Source organism: Larus michahellis, chromosome 30, assembly GCF_964199755.1.
Source record: "Larus michahellis chromosome 30, bLarMic1.1, whole genome shotgun sequence".
Classification (NCBI taxonomy): domain Eukaryota; kingdom Metazoa; phylum Chordata; class Aves; order Charadriiformes; family Laridae; genus Larus; species Larus michahellis.
The window spans coordinates 369,772-390,496 of record NC_133925.1 but is presented as its reverse complement, the minus strand read 5'-3'; the positions used below and the strand labels follow the sequence as shown (position 1 = coordinate 390,496).

Genomic DNA, 20,725 nt, shown 5'->3' with positions numbered 1-20,725 from the left:
AGGGACAGGAAGAGGAAGAGGAAGGGGAGGGGGGGGGAGGGGCGGTGTGGACCCAGGCGTCCGGCCCCTCCCCCCCCCGCGTGACGTAGGCGGTGACGCCACCGATGACAATGGAGGTGAGCGGGGGGACGGGAGGGGAGCGGCAACCCCCCACCCCCCCACCCCCCCCCCCAGCCCCATAGGGCCTATGGGGGGGGGGGGGGGGCGACGACCCCTCTATAGGGGCTGTGGGGCGGGAGCTGAGCCCCCCCCATAGGGGCTGTGGGGCGGGAGCTGCCCCCCTGTAGGGGCTATGGGGGGGAATATAGGGGCTGTGGGGTGGGATCTTCCCCCCTATAGGGGGGATATAGGGGCTATGGGGCGGGATCTTCCCCCCATAGGGGCTATGGGGGGGATATAGGGGCTATGGGGCGGGATCTGACCCCCCTATAGGGGCTACGGGGGGGATATAGGGGCTGTGGGGTGGGATCTTCCCCCCTATAGGGGCTATGGGGGGGATATAGGGGCTATGGGGCGGGATCTGACCCCCCCTATAGGGGCTATGGGGGGGATATAGGGGCTATGGGGTGGGATCTTCCCCCCATAGGGGCTATGGGGGGGATATAGGGGCTATGGGGCGGGATGTGACCCCCCTATAGGGGCTATAGGGGGGACACAGGGGCTATGGGGCGGGATCTTCCCCCTATAGGGGCTATGGGGGGGATATAGGGGCTATGGGGTGGGATCTTCCCCCCTATAGGGGCTATGGGGGGGATATAGGGGCTATGGGGTGGGATCTTCCCCCCTATAGGGGCTATGGGGGGGATATAGGGGCTGTGGGGTGGGATCTTCCCCCCTATAGGGGCTATAGGGGGGACACAGGGGCTATGGGGCAGGATCTTCCCCCCATAGGAGCTATAGGGGGATATAGGGGCTATGGGGCGGGTTCTGCCCCCCTGTAGGGGCTATGGGGGGGTGTGGGGGCTATAGGGTGGCATCTGACCCCCCTATAGGGGCTATGGGGCAGGAGTTTCCCTCCCATAGGGGCTATAGGGGGGACATAAGGGCTATGGGGCAGGATCTTCCCCCCATAGGAGCTATAGGGGGATATAGGGGCTATGGGGCAGGTTCTGCCGCCCTATAGGGGCTATGGGGGGGACACAGGGGCTATGGGGCGGGATCTTCCCCCCTATAGGGGCTGTGGGGGGGGATGTAGTGGCTATGGGGCGGGTTCTGCCCCCCATAGGGGCTATGGGGGGGGAATATAGGGGCTATGGGGCGGGTTCTGCCCCCCTATAGGGGCTATGGGGGGGACATAGGTGCTATGGGGCAGGTTCTGCTCCCCTATAGGGGCTGTGTGGGGGGATATAGGGGCTATGGGGCAGGATCTTCCCCCCTATAGGGGCTATGGGGGGGACATAGGGGTTATGGGGCGGGATCTGACCCCCCATAGGGTCTATAGGGGGGTCACAGGGGCTATGGGGCGGGATCTGACCCCCCATAGGGTCTATAGGGGTGATATAGGGGCTATGGGGCGGGATCTTCCCCCCTATAGGGGCTATGGGGGGGATTCAGGGACTATGGGGCGGGATCTGACCCCCTATAGGGGCTATAGGGGGGTCACAGGGGCTATGGGGTGGGATCTGACCCCCCGTAGTGTCTATAGGGGTGATATAGGGGCTATGGGGCGGGATCTGACCCCCCCCATAGGGTCTATGGGGGGGGTCATAGGGGCTGTGGGGCGGGTTCTGCCCCCCCGTAGTGTCTATAGGGGTGATATAGGGGCTATGGGGCGGGATCTGACCCCCCTATAGGGATGATATAGGGGCTATGGGGCGGGATCTGACCCCCTATAGGGGCTATAGGGGGGTCACAGGGGCTATGGGGCGGGATCTGACCCACCATACTAGCTATAGGGGTGATATAGGGGCTATAGGGCGGGATCTGACACCCCCATAGGGTCTATGGGGGGGGGTCATAGGGGCTATGGGGCAGGATCTGACCCCCATAGGGTCTATAGGGGTGATATAGGGGCTATGGGGTGGGATCTTCCCCCCTATAGGGGCTATGGGGGGGATTCAGGGACTATGGGGCCGGATCTGACCCCCTATAGGGGCTATAGGGGGGTCACAGGGGCTATGGGGTGGGATCTGACCCCCTGTAGTGTCTATAGGGGTGATATAGGGGCTATGGGGCGGGATCTGACCCCCCATAGGGTCTATGGGGGGGAGGTCATAGGGGCTATGGGGCAGGATCTGACCCCCTGTAGGGGCTATAGGGGGGATATAGGGACTATGGGGCGGGATCTTCCCCCCATAGGGGCTATGGGGGGGATATAGGGGCTGTGGGGTGGGATCTTCCCCCCTATAGGGGCTATAGGGGGGATATAGGGGCTATGGGGCGGGATCTTCCCCCCATAGGAGCTATAGGGGGATATAGGGGCTATGGGGTGGGTTCTGCCCCCCTATAGGGGCTATGGGGGGGACACAGGGGCTATGGGGTGGGATCTTTCCCCCTATAGGGGCTGTGGGGGGGGATATAGGGGCTATGGGGCGGGATCTCACCCCCCATAGGAGCTATGGGGGGGATATAGGGGCTATGGGGCGGGATCTGACCCCCCATAGGGGCTATAGGGGGGTCATAAGGGCTATGGGGTGGGTTCTGCCCCCCTATAGGGGCTGTGTGGGGGGATATAGGGGCTATGGGGCAGGATCTTCCCCCCTATAGGGGCTATGGGGGGGATTCAGGGGCTATGGGGCGGGATCTGACCCCCTATAGGGGCTATAGGGGGGTCACAGGGGCTATGGGGCGGGATCTGACCCCCTATAGGGTCTATGGGGGGGGGGACACGCGTGTGACACGCGCCGCCGGGTGACGCCGCGTGTCCCCTCCCCTCCCCTCCCCCCCCCCCAGGGCGAGTCCCCGTCGGCCCCCGACTTCCCGGAGGAGGGTGACAGCGACGGGCCCTTCCCGCTGGAGGAGCCCGAGGCCACCAGGTGGGGACACGGCGGGGGGGGGACACGGGGGGGGGGACACGGCGGGGGGGGACACGGCGGGGGGGAACACGGGGGTGGTGGGGGGCGGGGTGGGGGGGGACACACGGAGGGGACGAGGACACGGGGGCCCTTCTGCCCTGGGGGGAGCCCAGCCCTCGGGGACATCCCCGGGGCCACCACGTTGTCCCTCAAGAGGGTGTCCCCACCCCCCAGCATCTCCCCCGCCCCATAACTGATGTCCCCAAGACGGTGTCCCCACCCCCCAGCATCTCCCCCACCCCATAACCAACGTCCCCAAGACCAATGTCCCCAACACCGATGTCCCCAAGGTGCCAACATCTCCCTCCCCCCATAACCAACGTCCCCAAGACCAATGTCCCCAAGACGATGTCCCCAACATGGTGTCCCCACCCCCCAGCATCTCCCCCACCCCATAACCAACGTCCCCAAGACCAATGTCCCCAGGACGATGTCCCCAAGGTGCCAGCATCTCCCTCCCCCCATGGCCAACGTCCCCAAGACCAACGTCCCCAAGACCAACGTCCCCAAGACGATGTCCCCAACATGGTGTCCCCACCCCCCAGCATCTCCCTCCCCCCATGGCCAACGTCCCCAAGACCAACGTCCCCAAAACAATGTCCCCAAGATGGTGTCCCCACCCCGAAGCGTCTCCCTCCCCCCATAACCAATGTCCCCAAGACCAACGTCCCCAAGGTGCCAACATCTGCCTCCCCCCCATGGCCGATGTCCCCAAGACCAATGTCCCCAAGGTGATGTCCCCACACCAAAGCGTGTCCCTCCCCCCATAACCAGCGTCCCCAAGACCAACGTCCCCAAGACGATGTCCCCAAGATGGTGTCCCCACCCCCCAGCATCTCCCTCCCGCCATGGCCAACGTCCCCAAGACCAACGTCCCCAAAACAATGTCCCCAAGACCGTGTCCCCACCCTGAAGCGTCTCCCTCCCCCCATAACCAACGTCCCCAAGACCAACATCCCCAAGACGATGTCCCCAAGACGATGTCCCCAAGGTGCCAGCATCTCCCTCCCCCCATGGCCAATGTCCCCAAGACCGACATCCCCAAGACCAACGTCCCCAAGACAATGTCCCCAACATGGTGTCCCCACCCCCCAGCATCTCCCTCCCCCCATAACCAACGTCCCCAAGACCAATGTCCCCAACACCAATGTCCCCATGGCCAACGTCCCCAAGACGATGTCCCCAAGACGGTGTCCCCACCCCCCAGCATCTCCCCCGCCCCAAGACCAACGTCCCCAAGACCAACGTCCCCAAGGTGCCAACGTCTCCCTCCCCCCATGGCCGATGTCCCCAAGACCAACGTCCCCAAGACCAATGTCCCCAAGACGATGTCCCCAACATGGTGTCCCCACCCCCCAGCATCTCCCTCCCCCCATAACCAACGTCCCCAAGACCAACGTCCCCATGGCCAACGTCCCCAACACCAATGTCCCCATGGCCAACGTCCCCAAGACGATGTCCCCAAGACGGTGTCCCCACCCCCCAGCATCTCCCCCACCCCATAACCAACGTCCCCAAGACAATGTCCCCAAGGTGCCAACATCTCCCTCCCCCCATGGCCAACGTCCCCAAGACCAACGTCCCCAAGACCAACGTCCCCAAGACGATGTCCCCAACATGGTGTCCCCACCCCCCAGCATCTCCCCCACCCCATAACCAACGTCCCCAAGACCAATGTCCCCAACACCAATGTCCCCAACACCAATGTCCCCATGGCCAACGTCCCCAAGACGACGTCCCCAAGACGGTGTCCCCACCCCCCAGCGTCTCCCTCCCCCCATAACCAACGTCCCCAAGACCAATGTCCCCAAGACGATGTCCCCAACATGGTGTCCCCACCCCCCAGCGTCTCCCTCCCCCCATGGCCAACGTCCCCAAGACCAACGTCCCCAAGACCAACGTCCCCAAGATGATGTCCCCAACATGGTGTCCCCACCCCCCAGCATCTCCCTCCCCCCATAACCAACGTCCCCAAGACGATGTCCCCAAGATGATGTCCCCACCCCCCAGCGTCTCCCTCCCCCCATGGCCAACGTCCCCAAGACCAACGTCCCCAAGACCAATGTCCCCAACACCAATGTCCCCATGGCCAACGTCCCCAAGACGATGTCCCCAAGACGGTGTCCCCCCCCCCCAGCGTCTCCCTCCCCCCATAACCAACGTCCCCAAGACCGATGTCCCCAAGGTGCCAACATCTCCCTCCCCCCCATGGCCGATGTCCCCAAGACCAACGTCCCCAAGACCAATGTCCCCAAGACGATGTCCCCAAGACAGTGTCCCCACCCCCCAGCATCTCCCTCACCCCATAACCAACGTCCCCAAGACCAGTGTCCCCAAGGTGATGTCCCCACCCCGAAGCATCTCCCTCCCCCCATAACCAATGTCCCCAAGGCCAACGTCCCCAAGACGATGTCCCCAAGACGGTGTCCCCACCCCCCAGCGTCTCCCTCCCGCCATGGCCAACGTCCCCAAGACCAATGTCCCCAAGATGATGTCCCCACCCCCCAGCGTCTCCCTCCCCCCATAACCAACGTCCCCAAGACCAATGTCCCCAAGACGATGTCCCCAAGGTGCCAGCATCTCCCTCCCCCCATGGCCAACGTCCCCAAGACCAACATCCCCAAGACCAATGTCCCCAAGACGATGTCCCCAAGACAGTGTCCCCACCCCCCAGCATCTCCCTCCCCCCATGGCCAACGTCCCCAAGACCAATGTCCCCAAAACAATGTCCCCAAGACGGTGTCCCCACCCCGAAGCGTCTCCCTCCCCCCATAACCAATGTCCCCAAGACCAACGTCCCCAAGACGATGTCCCCAAGGTGCCAGCGCCTCCCTCCCCCCATGGCCAACGTCCCCAAGACCAACGTCCTCAAGACCAATGTCCCCAAGACAAGACCAACGTCCCCAAGACCAACGCCCCCACGACGACGTCCCCGCCCCCCAGCGCCTCCCTCCCCCCATAACCAATGTCCCCAAGACGATGTCCCCAAGGTGCCAGCATCTCCCTCCCCCCATGGCCAACGTCCCCAAGACCAACGTCCCCAAGACGGTGTGTCCCCCCCCCAGCATCTCCCTCCCCCCATAACCAACGTCCTTCCCCCCGAAACCCACCTCCCACCGTCTCCCCCCCGCCCTGGGCTGGGGACGGCCCCAAGGGTGGCCACGTCCCCATGGGGTGCCACCACCCCGCGTCCCCCCCACCCCCTTTTTTTTTTCCCTCCCCAGCTCCCCACCGCCGGGACCCGCCGCCGCCGCCGCGCCGCCGGGTGAGTCCTTACCGTGGGCGTTGAGGGGGGTGGGGTGGGGTGGGGGAAACTGAGGCACGGCTTGACCTTCCCCCCCCCCCCCGACTCCGTTTCCAGAAGAGGAAGAGGAGGAAGAGGAGGGGGGCGGGGAGGCCGCCCCCCCCCGGCCCTACCGTTGCGGCGAGTGCGGCAAAACCTTCGCCCAAAGCTCCAACCTGCTGAAACACCGACGGGTGCACACGGGGGAACGGCCCTACCGTTGCGGCGAGTGCGGCAAAGCCTTCGGTTGGAGTTCCTCCCTCTTGGAACACCGCAAAGGCCACGCCGGCGCCAAACCCCACGCCTGCGGCGAATGCGGCAAAACCTTCAGCCGCGGTTCCACCCTCTTGGAACACCAACGTACCCACACGGGCGAAAAACCTTTCCGGTGCGGTCAATGCGGCGCCCGCTTCAGCCAGAGCTCCACGTTGGTACATCACCGGCGGACCCACACCGGCGAACGGCCTTACGGCTGCCCCGAATGCGGCCGGGCTTTCGGTCGGAAATCCACGTTGGCCACCCATCGGCGGACCCACACGGGCGAACGACCTTACGGTTGCCCCGAGTGCGGCCGGCGTTTCGCCGTCAGCTCCGATTTGGCTAAACATCGACGCGGGGCTCACGGGGGTCACCGGTGCCGGGATTGCGGCCAGCACTTCCCTCGCCCGGCGGCTTTGGCCGGCCACCGCAAGAAGCACCACGGCGAAGAAGAAGAAGAAACCGCCGGCGACGCCGGTGACGCCGAGGCCCCGGAGCGGCCTCACCGTTGCGAAGAATGCGGCCGAACCTTCCGGCACGGCGCCACTTTGCTCCTCCATCGCCAAACCCACGCCGGCGCTTTCCCTTGCCCTCTCTGCCCCGAACGTTTCGAAGGGAGCGCCCAACTGGCCCGTCACCGCCGGCGCCGTCACGGCCCGGTGACCAAACCCTACCGATGCGAAGCTTGCGGCAAAGCTTACGCTCAACCCGCCGGGCTCCGGCATCACCAACCCGAGCAACCGTTGGGTTGTCCCCACTGCGGGGCCGCTTTCCTTTGGAGTTGCCGCTTGGCCCGTCACCTCCGGGCTTGTCGTCCCCCCGTCAAACCCTACAAGTGCCCCGAATGCGGCAAAGCCTTCGGCCAAAGCTCCAAGCTCTTGCGGCACCAGGTCACCCACACCGGCGAGAAACCCTACAAGTGCCCCGAATGCGGCAAGATCTTCAGCCAAAGCTCCAACCTGGCCGAACACCGGCGGACCCACGGGGCGGGCGAGCGGCATTTCTGCCCGCTCTGCGGCAAAGGCTTCGCCTTGGGCTCCTACTTGGCCAAACACCGCTTGACCCACACCGGCGAGCGACCCTACCGCTGCACCGAATGCGGCAAAGCCTTCCGGCAAAGCTCCAACCTCATCCAACACCAACGCACCCACACGGGCGAGCGACCCTACACCTGCGGCCTCTGCGGCAAGAGCTTCTGCCAAAACTCCCACCTGGCCAAACACCGCCGCACCCACACCGGCGAACGGCCCTACCGCTGCGGGGACTGCGGCAAGAGCTTCCGGCAAAGCGCCAACCTCTTGGAACACCGGCACACCCACACCGGCGAACGACCCTACCGCTGCGCCCAGTGCGGCAAGACCTTCGGCTGGAGCTCGGCCTTCAGCAAGCACCAGCGCACCCACCTCGCCTGAGAGCCACCTTCCCCCCCGTCCCGGGGCGTCTCGGGGGGGGGCAGCTCCGGCGTGGGGGGCCCCGAGGCCGTGGCTTCGTCTTGGAGGACCATCCGTCGTCTTGACCCGGGTCCGTCGTGGTGCCCCAAGGCCATGGCTACGTCTTGGAGGACCATCCGTCGTCTTGACCCGGGTCCGTCGTGGTGCCCCAAGGCCATGGCGACGTCTTGGAGGACCATCATGGCATCCATCGTCTTGACCCAGGTCCATTATGGTGCCCCAAGTCCATGGCTGCGTCTGGGAGGACCATCCATCATCCTGGTCCAGGTCCATCATGGTGCCCCGAGGCCATACCTTCGTCTTGGAGGACCATCCTGGGTTCCATCGTCCTGGTCCAGGTCCATCGTGGTGCCCCAAGGCCATGGCTACGTCTTGGAGGACCATCCATCGTCTTGACCCGGGTCCGTCGTGGTGCCCCAAGGCCATGGCTACGTCTTGGAGGACCATCATGGCATCCATCGTCTTGACCCAGGTCCATCATGGTCCCCCGAGGCCATACCTTCGTCTTGGAGGACCATCCATCGTCTTGGTCGAGGTCCATCGTGGTGCCCCAAGGCCATGGCTACGTCTGGGAGGACCATCCATCATCTTGGTCCAGGTCCATCATGGTGCCCTGAGTCCATGGCTTTGTCTTGGAGGACCATCCATCATCTTGGTCCAGGTCCATCATGGTCCCCCGAGGCCATACCTTTGTCTTGGAGGACCATCCTGGGTTCCATCGTCCTGGTCCAGGTCCATCGTGGTGCCCCAAGGCCATGGCTACATCTTGGAGGACCATCCATCATCTTGACCCGGGTCCAGTGTGGTGCCCTGAGTCCATGGCTACGTCTGGGAGGACCATCCATCATCCTGGTCCAGGTCCATCATGGTGCCCCAAGGCCATGGCTACGTCTTGGAGGACCATCCATCATCTTGACCCGGGTCCGTCGTGGTGCCCCAAGGCCATGGCTACGTCTTGGAGGACCATCATGGCATCCATCGTCTTAACCCAGGTCCATTATGGTCCCCTGAGCCCATACCTTCGTCTTGGAGGACCATCCTGGGTTCCATTGTCCTGGTCCAGGTCCATCATGGTGCCCTGAGTCCATGGCTACGTCTTGGAGGACCATCCATCGTCTTCACCCAGGTCCATCGTGGTGCCCCGTGTCCATACGTCCATCTTGGAGGACCATCCTGGGTTCCATCGTCCTGGGCCAGGCCCATCGTGGTGCCCCGAGGCCACGGCTCCGTCTGGAGGCCGAGGACCACCCCGAGCTTCTCCTCCTGGCCCAGGCCCACGGCTCTGCCACGGGGACAACCCCCCCCCCCCCCCGCCCAGGTCGTCCCCCCCCCCCCCCAATCCGTGTCCCCACCTTCCCCCTCCCCCCCCCGGGGCCTCCCGGGATGACAATAAAGAGTAGAGAAGGGCTGCGGCTGCGGGTGCTGACTGGGGGCCACTGGGAGCACTGGGAGGGGGTTGGGGGGGCACTGGGAGGACTGGGAAGGGATTTGGGGGGATACTGGGAGCACTGGGAGGGGGTTGGGGGGGCACTGGGAGGACTGGGAGGGATTTGGGGGGAACTGGGAGCACTGGGAGGGGGTTTGAGGGGGCACTGGGAGCACTGGGAGGGGGTTGGGGGGGAACTGGGAGCACTGGGAGGGATTTGGGGGGAACTGGGAGCACTGGGAAGGGCATTGGGGGGGCACTGGGTGGTACTGGGAGCACTGGGAGGGGGTTTGCAGGGGCACTGGGAGGGATGTGGGGGGCCACTGGGGGGGTACTGGGAGGACTGGGAGGGGGTTGGGGGGGCACTGGGAGGACTGGGAAGGGATTTGGGGGGATACTGGGAGCACTGGGAGGGGGTTGGGGGGGCACTGGGAGAACTGGGAGGGATGTGGGGGGAACTGGGAGGACTGGGAAGGGCATTGGGGGGGCACTGGGTGGTACTGGGAGCACTGGGAGGGGGTTTGGGGGGGCACTGGGAGGACTGGGAGGGATTTGGGGGGAACTGGGAGCACTGGGAGGGGGTTTGAGGGGGCACTGGGAGCACTGGGAGGGGGTTGGGTGGGAACTGGGAGCACTGGGAGGGATTTGGGGGGAACTGGGAGCACTGGGAAGGGCATTGGGGGGGCACTGGGTGGTACTGGGAGCACTGGGAGGGGGTTTGCAGGGGCACTGGGAGGGATGTGGGGGGCCACTGTTGGGGTACTGGGAGGACTGGGAGGGGGTTGGGGGGGCACTGGGAGGACTGGGAAGGGATTTGGGGGGAACTGGGAGCACTGGGAGGGGGTTTGAGGGGGCACTGGGAGCACTGGGAGGGATGTGGGGGGAACTGGGAGCACTGGGAAGGGCATTGGGGGGGCACTGGGTGGTACTGGGAGCACTGGGAGGGGGTTTGGGGGGGCACTGGGAGGACTGGGAAGGGATTTGGGGGGCTACTGGGAGCACTGGGAGGGGGTTGGGGGGGCACTGGGAGGACTGGGAAGGGATTTGGGGGGAACTGGGAGCACTGGGAGGGGGTTTGAGGGGGCACTGGGAGCACTGGGAGGGATGTGGGGGGAACCGGGAGCACTGGGAAGGGCATTGGGGGGGCACTGGGTGGTACTGGGAGCACTGGGAGGGGGTTTGGGGGGGCACTGGGAGGACTGGGAAGGGATTTGGGGGGCTACTGGGAGCACTGGGAGGGGGTTGGGAGGGCACAGGGAGGACTGGGAGGGATTTGGGGGGCACTGGGAGGACTGGGAAGGGATTTGGGGGGATACTGGGAGCACTGGGAGGGGGTTGGGGGGGCACTGGGAGCACTGGGAGGGATGTGGGGGGAACTGGGAGCACTGGGAAGGGCATTGGGGGGGCACTGGGTGGTACTGGGAGCACTGGGAGGGGGTTTGGGGGGGCACTGGGAGGACTGGGAAGGGATTTGGGGGGCACTGGGAGCACTGGGAAGGGATTTGGGGGGCACTGGGAGCACTGGGAGGGATGTGGGGGGCACTGGGAGGACTGGGAAGGGATTTGGGGGGCTACTGGGAGCACTGGGAGGGATGTGGGGGGATCTGGGAGCACTGGGAGGGGCATTGGGGGGGCACTGGGTGGTACTGGGAGCACTGGGAGGGGGTTTGGGGGGGCACTGGGAGCACTGGGAGGGGGTTGGGGGGGCACTGGGAGCACTGGGAAGGGATTTGGGGGGCACTGGGAGCACTGGGAGGGATGTGGGGGGCACTGGGAGGACTGGGAGGGATTTGGGGGGAACTGGGAGCACTGGGAGGGGGTTGGGGAGGGCACTGGGAGGACTGGGAAGGGATTTGGGGGGCTACTGGGAGCACTGGGAGGGATGTGGGGGGATCTGGGAGCACTGGGAGGGGCATTGGGGGGGCACTGGGTGGTACTGGGAGCACTGGGAGGGGGTTTGGGGGGGATACTGGGAGGACTGGGAGGGGGTTGGGGGGGCACTGGGAGGAGTGGGAGGGATTTGGGGTGAACTGGGAGCACTGGGAGGGGGTTTGAGGGGGCACTGGGAGCACTGGGAGGGGGTTGGGGGGGCACTGGGAGGACTGGGAGCACTGGGAGGGGGTTTGCGGGGGCACTGGGAGCACTGGGAGGGATGTGGGGGGCCACTGTTGGGGTACTGGGAGGACTGGGAGGGGGTTGGGGGGGCACTGGGAGGACTGGTAAGGGATTTGGGGGGATACTGGGAGCACTGGGAGGGGTTTGGGGGGGCACTGGGAGGACTGGGAGGCATTTGGGGGGAACTGGGAGCACTGGGAGGGGGTTTGAGGGGGCACTGGGAGCACTGGGAGGGATGTGGGGGGAACTGGGAGCACTGGGAAGGGCATTGGGGGGGCACTGGGTGGTACTGGGAGCACTGGGAGGGGGTTTGGGGGGGCACTGGGAGCACTGGGAGGGATGTGGGGGGCACTGGGAGCACTGGGAGGGGGTTGGGGGGCACTGGGAGGACTGGGAGGGATTTGGGGGGAACTGGGAGCACTGGGAGGGGGTTGGGGGGGCACTGGGAGCACTGGGAAGGGCATTGGGGGGGCACTGGGTGGTACTGGGAGCACTGGGAGGGGGTTTGGGGGGGCACTGGGAGGACTGGGAGGGATGTGGGGGGCCACTGGGGGGGTACTGGGAGGACTGGGAGGGATGTCTTGTGTTCCCGGGTGACACACGTGTCCCTTGGCGTGTTCCCGGTGGATTCCCATGTCCCTTGGCGTGTTCCCGTGCGACACGCGTGTCCCTTGGCGTGTTCCCGGGTGACACTCGTGTCCCTTGGCGTGTTCCCGGTGGATTCCCATGTCCCTTGGCGTGTTCCCGTGTGACACACGTGTCCCTTGGTGTGTTCCCGGTGGATTCGCATGTCCCTTGGCGTGTTCCCAGGTGACACACGTGTCACTTGGCGTGTTCCCGTGTGACACGCGTGTCCCTTGGCGTGTTCCCAGGCGACACACATGTCCCTTGGCGTGTTCCCGGGTGACACTCGTGTCCCTTGGCGTGTTCCCGGTGGATTCCCATGTCCCTTGGCGTGTTCCCGGGTGACACTCGTGTCCCTTGACGTGTTCCCGGTGGATTCCCATGTCCCTTGGCGTGTTCCCGGGTGACACGCGTGTCCCTTGGCGTGTTCCCGGTGGATTCCCATGTCCCTTGGCGTGTTCCCAGGTGACACACGTGTCCCTTGGCGTGTTCCCGGTGGATTCCCATGTCCCTTGGCGTGTTCCCGGGTGACACACATGTCCCTTGGCGTGTTCCCGGGTGACACGCGTGTCCCTTGGCGTGTTCCCGGTGGATTCCCATGTCCCTTGGCATGTTCCCGGGTGACACACATGTCCCTTGGCGTGTTCCCGGTGGATTCCCATGTCCCTTGGCGTGTTCCCGGGTGACACACGTGTCCCTTGGCGTGTTCCCAGGTGACACACATGTCCCTTGGCGTGTTCCCGGTGGATTCCCATGTCCCTTGGCGTGTTCCCGGGTGACACACATGTCCCTTGGCGTGTTCCCGTGTGACACACGTGTCCCTTGGCGTGTTCCCGGTGGATTCCCATGTCCCTTGGCATGTTCCCGGGTGACACACGTGTCCCTTGGCGTGTTCCCGGTGGATTCCCATGTCCCTTGGCGTGTTCCCACGTGACACACGTGTCCCTTGGCGTGTTCCCGTGCGACACGCGTGTCCCTTGGCGTGTTCCCGGTGGATTCCCATGTCCCTTGGCGTGTTCCCGTGCGACACGCGTGTCCCTTGGCGTGTCCGCAGGGTGACACGCGTGTTCTTGGCGTGTCCCCGGGAGCCTTTGCGGCAGGAAACGCCGCTCTCCCGCCACCATTGTCCGCCAGGCCCCGAACGCCGCCGTTTTTGGGGCGAAAAGCGCCGGGATTGGGCCTGTCGCGCGCCGGGGAGACGCCAGCGCCCGGGGTGAGGGTGTCGTCGTGTCCGTCTTCCCTCCCCCCCCCCCCATTTTTGGGGTGAAAAAGGGGGAAAACGGGTCAATCGCTGGGGCTGGGGGGGGGGAGGGGCGGGAATTAGGTAGCGGAGGGGCGGCGTTTTGGGGGGAAAAAGGGAGAAAATGGGACTCTGGTGGGGGGAGGGGGGGGGTGGGTGTGGATTAACTCATTGTGGGGCTTGAGTTTTGGGGTGAAAAACAGGGAAAATGGGCAAATTCTTCCGAGCGGGGGGGGATGTGGGGGGGGTGGGTGTGGAATTAACTCATTGCGGGGTTTGTGTTTTGGGGTGAAAAAGGGGGAAAATGGGTCGGTTCCTCCCAGCTGGGGAGTGGAAGAATTAACTCGTTGCGGGGGAGTGAGTTTTGGGGTGAAAAAGGGGGAAATTGGGTCGGTTTCTCCTGCCCTGGGGGAGGGGGTGGGGTGGTGGAAAATTTAACTCGTTGCGGGGTTTGTGTTTTGGGGTGAAAACCAGGGAAAATGGGTCGGTTTCTGCCAGCCGGGGGTGGGGGTGGAAAATTTAACTCATTGCAGGGCTTGAGTTTTGGGGTGAAAAAGGGGGAAAACGGGCAAATTTCTCCCAGCTCCGGGGGGGGGATTGGTGGAATTAACTCATTGCGGGGCTTGCGTTCTGGGGCGAAAACCAAGGAAAACGGGTCGGTTTCTCCCAGCTTGGGGGGGGGGAGGGTAAATAACGGCCATGGGAGGGGGTGCGTTTTTGGGGGGAAAAGGCCTGATTTTGGTGAAAAGCTTTGGGAAAACGCTTGGGGTTTCGGGGGGCGTTTGGGGGCTTTTTTGGTCATTTTTTGCCCTTTTTCCCCCCGTTTTCACCCGCAGCCGATGGAGCCGGGGGAGGGGCCGCGGCCCCCCCAGGACCGGGGTGACGGGGACGGTCCCCCGCGCCCCCCAGCAGGTGAGGAAACGGGGCAAAAACCCCCGAAAATGGGGCAAAACCCCCAGAAAAGGGGGCAAAAATTGGAAAACGTGGGGCAACCCCCCCCGAAAATGGGGCAAAAAGCCAAGAAAATGGTGTAAAAACCCAAGAAAATGGGGGGAAAACCCAAGAAAATGGGGAAAAACCCCAGAAAGTGGGGCAAAACCCCCCCAAAATGGGGTAAAAATCTGAGAAAACGGGGCAAAAATCTGAGAAAATGGGGAAAAACACAAGAAAATGGGGAAAACCCCAAGAAAATAGTGGAAAAAAAAACCAAAATGGGGCAAAACCCCAAGAAAATGTGGGGAAACCCCAAGAGAATGGGGCAAACCCCCGAGAAAACTAAGCAAAACCCAGGAAAATGGGTCAAAACCCTCAAGAAAATGGGGAAAAAAACCCTGAAAGTGGGGCAAAACCCCCCGAAAATGGGATAAAACCCAAGAAAATGGGGCAAAAATCTGAGAAAATGAGGAAAACCACAAGAAAATGGGGAAACCCCCAAGAAAATAGGGAAAAAAAAAACCAAAATGGGGCAAAACCCCAAGAGAATGTGGGGAAACCCCAAGAAAATGGGGGGGAACCCAAGAAAACGGGGCAAAACCTCCCAAAAATGGGGCAAAACCCAAGAAAATGGGGAAAAACCCCAGAAAGTGGGGCAAAACCCCCCAAAAATGGGGTAAAACCCAAGAAAACTGGGCAAAACTCTGAGAAAATGGGGAAAACCACAAGAAAATAGGGAAAACCCTAAGAAAATAGTGAAAAAATAACCTAAAATGGGGCAAACCCCCAAGAAAATGGGGGAAAACCTCCCCAAAATGGGGCAAAACCCCCAAAAATGGGGGAAACCCCACGAAAACGGGGGAAAAATCTGAGAAAATAGGGAAAACCCCAAGAAAATAGTGAAAAAATCACCCAAAAATGGGGCAAAACCCCAAGAAAATGTGGGGAAAGCCCAAGAAAATGGGGCAAAACCCCTGAAAATGGGGCAAAACCAGAGAAAATGGGGGGAAACCCCCAGAAAATGGCGCAAAACCACAAGAAAAAGGGTCAAAAACTCCAAGAAAATGGGGCAAAACCCAATAAAATTGGGCAAAAGCCCAAGAAAATGTGGGGAAAGCCCAAGAAAATGGGGCAAAAAATGTAGAAAATGGGGCAAAACCCCAAGAAAATGGGGCAAAAACCGTAGAAAACGGGGCAAAACCCCAAGGAAATGGGGAAAAAAACAAGAAAATGGGGCAAAACCCGAGAAAATGAGGCAAGACCCTGAGAAAATGGGGCAAAACCATGAGAAAATGGGGCAAAAGCCAAGGAAATGGGGGCAAAACCCCCAAGAAAATCGGGCAAAAGCTGAGAAAATGGGGCAAAAACTCTAGAAAATGGGACAAATGTGGGCCAGGAGAAGTTCTCCTTCGAAAAATGTCCCTCCGTGGTGGCACAGTGACCCACAGGAGACGTTCTCCTCCGAGGAACGTCCCCCCATGGTATGACGATGACCCACAGGAGACGTTCTTCTCTGAGGAACATCCCCCCATGGTATGACAGTGACCCACAGGAGATATTCTCCTCCGAGGAACGTCCCCCCATGGTATGATGATGACCCAGAGGAGACGTTCTTTGGAGAACATCCCCCCATGGTGGCACAATGACCCACAGGAGACGTTCTCCTTTGAGGAACATCCCTCCACGGTGGCACAATGACCCACAGGAGATGTTCTTTGGAGAACGTCCCCCCATGGTGGCACAATGACCCACAGGAGACGTTCTCCTTTGAGGAACGTCCCTCCATGGTGGCACAATGACCCACAGGAGATGTTCTCCTCCGAGGAACATCCCTCCATGGTATGATGATGACCCACAGGAGACGTTCTTTGGAGAACGTCCCTCCACGGTGGCACAATGACCCACAGGAGACGTTCTCCTTTGAGGAACATCCCTCCACGGTGGCACAATGACCCACAGGAGATGTTCTCTTCCGAGGAACGTCCCTCCACGGTGGCACAATGTCCCACAGGAGATGTTCTCCTTTGAGGAACGTCCCTCCACGGTGGCACAATGACCCACAGGAGATGTTCTCTTCCGAGGAACGTCCCTCCACGGTGGCACAGTGACCCACAGGAGATGTTCTCCTTTGAGGAACGTCCCTCCATGGTGGCAAAATGACCCACAGGAGATGTTCTCTTCCGAGGAACGTCCCTCCACAGTGGCACAGTGACCCACAGGAGATGTTCTTCTCCGAGGAACATCCCCCCATGGTATGACGATGACCCAGAGGAGACGTTCTTTGGAGAACGTCCCTCCATGGTGGCACAGTGACCCACAGGAGATGTTCTCCTCCAAGGAACATCCCTCCATGGTGGCACAGTGACCCACAGGAGATGTTCTCCTTTGAGAAACGTCCCTCCATGGTGGCACAGTGACCCACAGGAGATGTTCTTTGGAGAACGTCCCCCCATGGTGGCACAATGACCCACAGGAGATGTTCTCCTTTGAGGAACGTCCCTCCGTGGTGGCAAAATGACCCACAGGAGATGTTCTCCTCCGAGGAACGTCCCTCCATGGTGGCACAATGACCCACAGGAGATGTTCTCCTCCGAGGAACATCCCTCCATGGTATGATGATGACCCACAGGAGACGTTCTTTGGAGAACGTCCCTCCACGGTGGCACAATGACCCACAGGAGACGTTCTCCTTTGAGCACCATCCCTCGGCGGTCTCCCCGTGGCCCAGCAGCTCTTCCTCTCCCTTCCTTTAGGCGCGCCGGTGGCCGGCGGTGGCCGACGGGGCTTCCTCAACCTGCTGGGCCTGCCGGAGGGGGGCGGCGGCGGCGGCGGCGGCGGCGGCGGCGACGAGGGGGGCAGGAGGCCGCCCAAGCCCTACCGCTGCACCGAGTGCGGCAAGACCTTCGGCCAGAGCTCCAACCTCATCGAGCACCAGCGGACCCACACCGGGGAGAGGCCCTTCACCTGCCCCCAGTGCCAGAAGAGCTTCGGGCGCAGCTCCACCTTGGCCGAGCACCTCCGGACCCACACGGGGGAGAAACCTTACGCCTGCCCGGTTTGCTCGCGGGCCTTCAGCCGGAGTTCCACCTTGACGGAACATCGGCGGACCCACACGGGCGAGACCCCTTACGCTTGCCCGGAATGCGGTAAAACCTTCGGCCGGACCTCCAATTTGGTGAAACACCTGCGGACCCACACGGGGGAGAAACCTTACGGTTGCGGGCGTTGCGGCAAGACCTTCAGCCTCAGCTCCAACCTGGTGAAGCACGAGAGGACCCACACGGGGGAGAAGCCGTTCTCCTGCGGGCAGTGCGGCAAACGCTTCAAGAAGAAGACCCACCTGGCGTCCCACCAACGCACCCACACCGGCGAGCGGCCCTACCGCTGCGGGGAGTGCGGGAAGGCTTTCGGGCAGAGCTCCACCCTCATCGAGCACCAGAGGACCCACACGGGGGAGAGACCTTTCCGTTGCGGCGCCTGCGGCAAGAGCTTCTGCGTCAGCTCCAACCTGGTCAAGCACCAACGCATCCACACCGGGGAGAAACCCTACGGCTGCGGGGCCTGCGGCAAACGCTTCCGCTACAAACCCCAGTTCACCCGGCACCTCAAGGGTCACCCCCACCACGGGGACCCGGCCTGCGGCCCGTAGGAGGGCCCGCCACGGTCGGGGGATGGCCAGCGGCGTGGTGGCCCCAGCAGGAGCTAAGGAAGGAGCTTGGGAAGACGGCGCGGTGGCCACCACGCCGTGGTAGAACCTCCCGTGGGGCCCGTAGGAGGCTCAGAGCTGGACTTGGGGACACTTTGGGGACTCATCGAGATGGGACGGGGTGGTGGCACCTCCATGGTGGGGTCCATCGTCATGGTGGCCCCATCAGGACGTAACGGAAGAGCTTGGGAGCACGGCACGGTGGCCACCACGCTGTGGTAGAACCTCCCGTGGGGCCCGTAGGAGGCTCGGAGCTGGACTTGGGGACACTTTGGGGACTCCCCAGGACGGGACGGGGTGGTGGCACCTCCATGGTGGGGTCCATCGTCATGGTGGCCCCATCAGGACGTAACGGAAGAGCTTGGGAGCATGGCACGGTGGCCACCACGCTGTGGTAGAACCTCCCGTGGGGCCCGTAGGAGGCTCGGAGCTGGACTTGGGGACACTTTGGGGACTCCCCAGGACGGGACGGGGTGGTGGCACCTCCATGGTGGGGTCCATCGTCGTGGTGGCCCCATCAGGACCTAACAGAAGAGCTTGGGAAGACGGCACGGTGGCCACCACGCCGTGGTAGAACCTCCCGTGGGGCCTCTAGGAGGCTCGGAGCTGGACTTGGGGACACTTTGGGGACTGCCCAGGACGGGACGGGGTGGTGGCACCTCCATGGTGGGGTCCATCGTCATGGTGGCCCCATCAGGACCTAACGGAAGAGCTTGGGAGCATGGCACGGTGGCCACCACGCTGTGGTAGAACCTCCCGTGGGGCCTGTAGGAGGCTCAGAGCTGGACTTGGGGACACTTTGGGGACTCCCCAGGACGGGACGGGGTGGTGGCACCTCCATGGTGTGGTCCATCGTCGTGGTGGCCCCATCAGGACCTAACGGAAGAGCTTGGGAGCACAGCACGGTGGCCACCATGCTGTGGTAGAACCTCCCGTGGGGCCCGTAGGAGGCTCGGAGCTGGACTTGGGGACACTTTGGGGACTCATCGAGATGGGACGGGGTGGTGGCACCTCCATGGTGGGGTCCATCGTCATGGTGGCCCCATCAGGACGTAACGGAAGAGCTTGGGAGCACGGCACGGTGGCCACCACACCGTGGTAGAACCTCCCGTGGGGCCCGTAGGACACTTGGAGCTGGACTTGGGGACACTTTGGGGACTCATCGAGATGGGACGGGGTGGTGGCACCTCCATGGTGGGGTCCATTGTCATGGTGGCCCCATCAGGACGTAACGGAAGAGCTTGGGAGCACGGCACGGTGGCCACCACGCTGTGGTAGAACCTCCCGTGGGGCCTGTAGGAGGCTCAGAGCTGGACTTGGGGACAGTTTGGGGACTCCCCAGGATGGGACGGGGTGGTGGCACCTCCATGGTGTGGTCCATTGTCATGGTGGCCCCATCAGGACGTAACGGAAGAGCTTGGGAGCACGGCACGGTGGCCACCACGCTGTGGTAGAACCTCCCGTGGGGCCCGTAGGAGGCTCGGAGCTGGACTTGGGGACACTTTGGGGACTGCCCAGGACAGGACGGGGTGGTGGCACCTCCATGGTGGGGTCCATCGTCATGGTGGCCCCAGCAGGACCTAACGAAAGAGTTTGGGAGCACGGCACGGTGGCCACCATGCCGTGGTAGAACCTCCCATGGGGCCCGTAGGACACTTGGAGCTGGACTTGGGGACACTTTGGGGGCTCATCGAGATGGGACGGGGTGGTGGCACCTCCATGGTGGGGTCCATCGTCATGGTGGCCCTTTTAGGACCCAACAAAGGAGCCTGGGAGGACGGGACGGTGGCCACCACGCCATGGTAGAACCTCCCATGGGGCCCGTAGGAGGCTCGGAGCCGGACTTGGGGACACTTTGGGGACAACCAGGACGGGACGGGGCGGTGGCACCTCCGTGCCATGGGCCATCACGCTGGCGGCCTCGTTAGGGCTTAACGAAGGCGCCTGGGGCCTGGTGGCCCGTGGCCCGGCTCGGTGGCCACCAGGCTTGAACCCCCCACCTTGGGGCCACCTTGGGGCCACCTTGGGGACACCCCCCCCCGTCCCTCGTTGTGTCACCCTCGTTAGCGCAATAAAGGCTTTGGAGTGTCACCGCAGGGTGGGGTGGCATTTGGGGCGGCGGGGGGGCACTGGGAGGGACTGGGAGGAGACTGGGTGGACTGGGAGGGTTTGGGGGGGAACTGAGAGGGCACTGGGAGGGACATGAAGACACTGGGGGGGCACTGGGAGGGACTGGGAGAGACTGGGAGGGACTGGGTGTCACTGGGAGGGGGCATGAGGGGGACTGGGGGGGCACTGGGAGGGACGGGGGGCCACTGGGTGGACTGGGAGGGTTTGGGGGGGCACTGGGAGGGCACTGGGAGGGACATGAAGACACTGGGGGGGCACTGGGAGAGACTGGGGGGGACTGGGGGGGCACTGGGAGGGACACTGGATGGACTGGGGGGGCACTGGGAGGGAGTGGGAAGGACTGGGGGGGCACTGGGAGGGACTGGGAGGAGACTGGGTGGACTGGGAGGGTTTGGGGGGGCACTGGGAGGGCACTGGGAGGGACATGAAGACACTGGGGGGGCACTGGGAGGGACTGGGAGGGACTGGGTGTCACTGGGAGGGGGCACGGGGGGGACTGGGGGGGGCACTGGGAGGGACATGAAGACACTGGGGGGGCACTGGGA

The 20,725-nt window shown here is 63.2% G+C and overlaps 1 protein-coding gene across 2 annotated transcripts; it reads left to right on the top strand.

The window, feature by feature from the left end:
* The first annotated feature begins 8 nt into the window (after nt 1–8).
* Nucleotides 9–18,875, top strand: LOC141735318 (uncharacterized). 2 transcript variants are annotated; one of them, XM_074567961.1, is made up of 5 exons: nt 9–116; nt 2,893–2,975; nt 6,239–6,279; nt 6,376–7,961; nt 17,196–18,875. In XM_074567961.1, the coding sequence occupies exons 1-5, from the start codon at nt 105–107 to the stop codon at nt 17,991–17,993; spliced, it is 2,520 nt and encodes an 839-aa protein (XP_074424062.1). In that variant the 5' UTR covers nt 9–104; the 3' UTR covers nt 17,994–18,875. The 2 variants fall into 2 exon arrangements, with proteins under 2 accessions (XP_074424062.1, XP_074424061.1); XM_074567960.1 differs by lacking the exons at nt 9–116; nt 2,893–2,975; nt 6,239–6,279; nt 6,376–7,961 and adding exons at nt 13,275–13,384; nt 14,248–14,323 and having other exon boundaries at nt 17,098–18,875.
* The last annotated feature ends 1,850 nt before the right edge of the window (nt 18,876–20,725 follow it).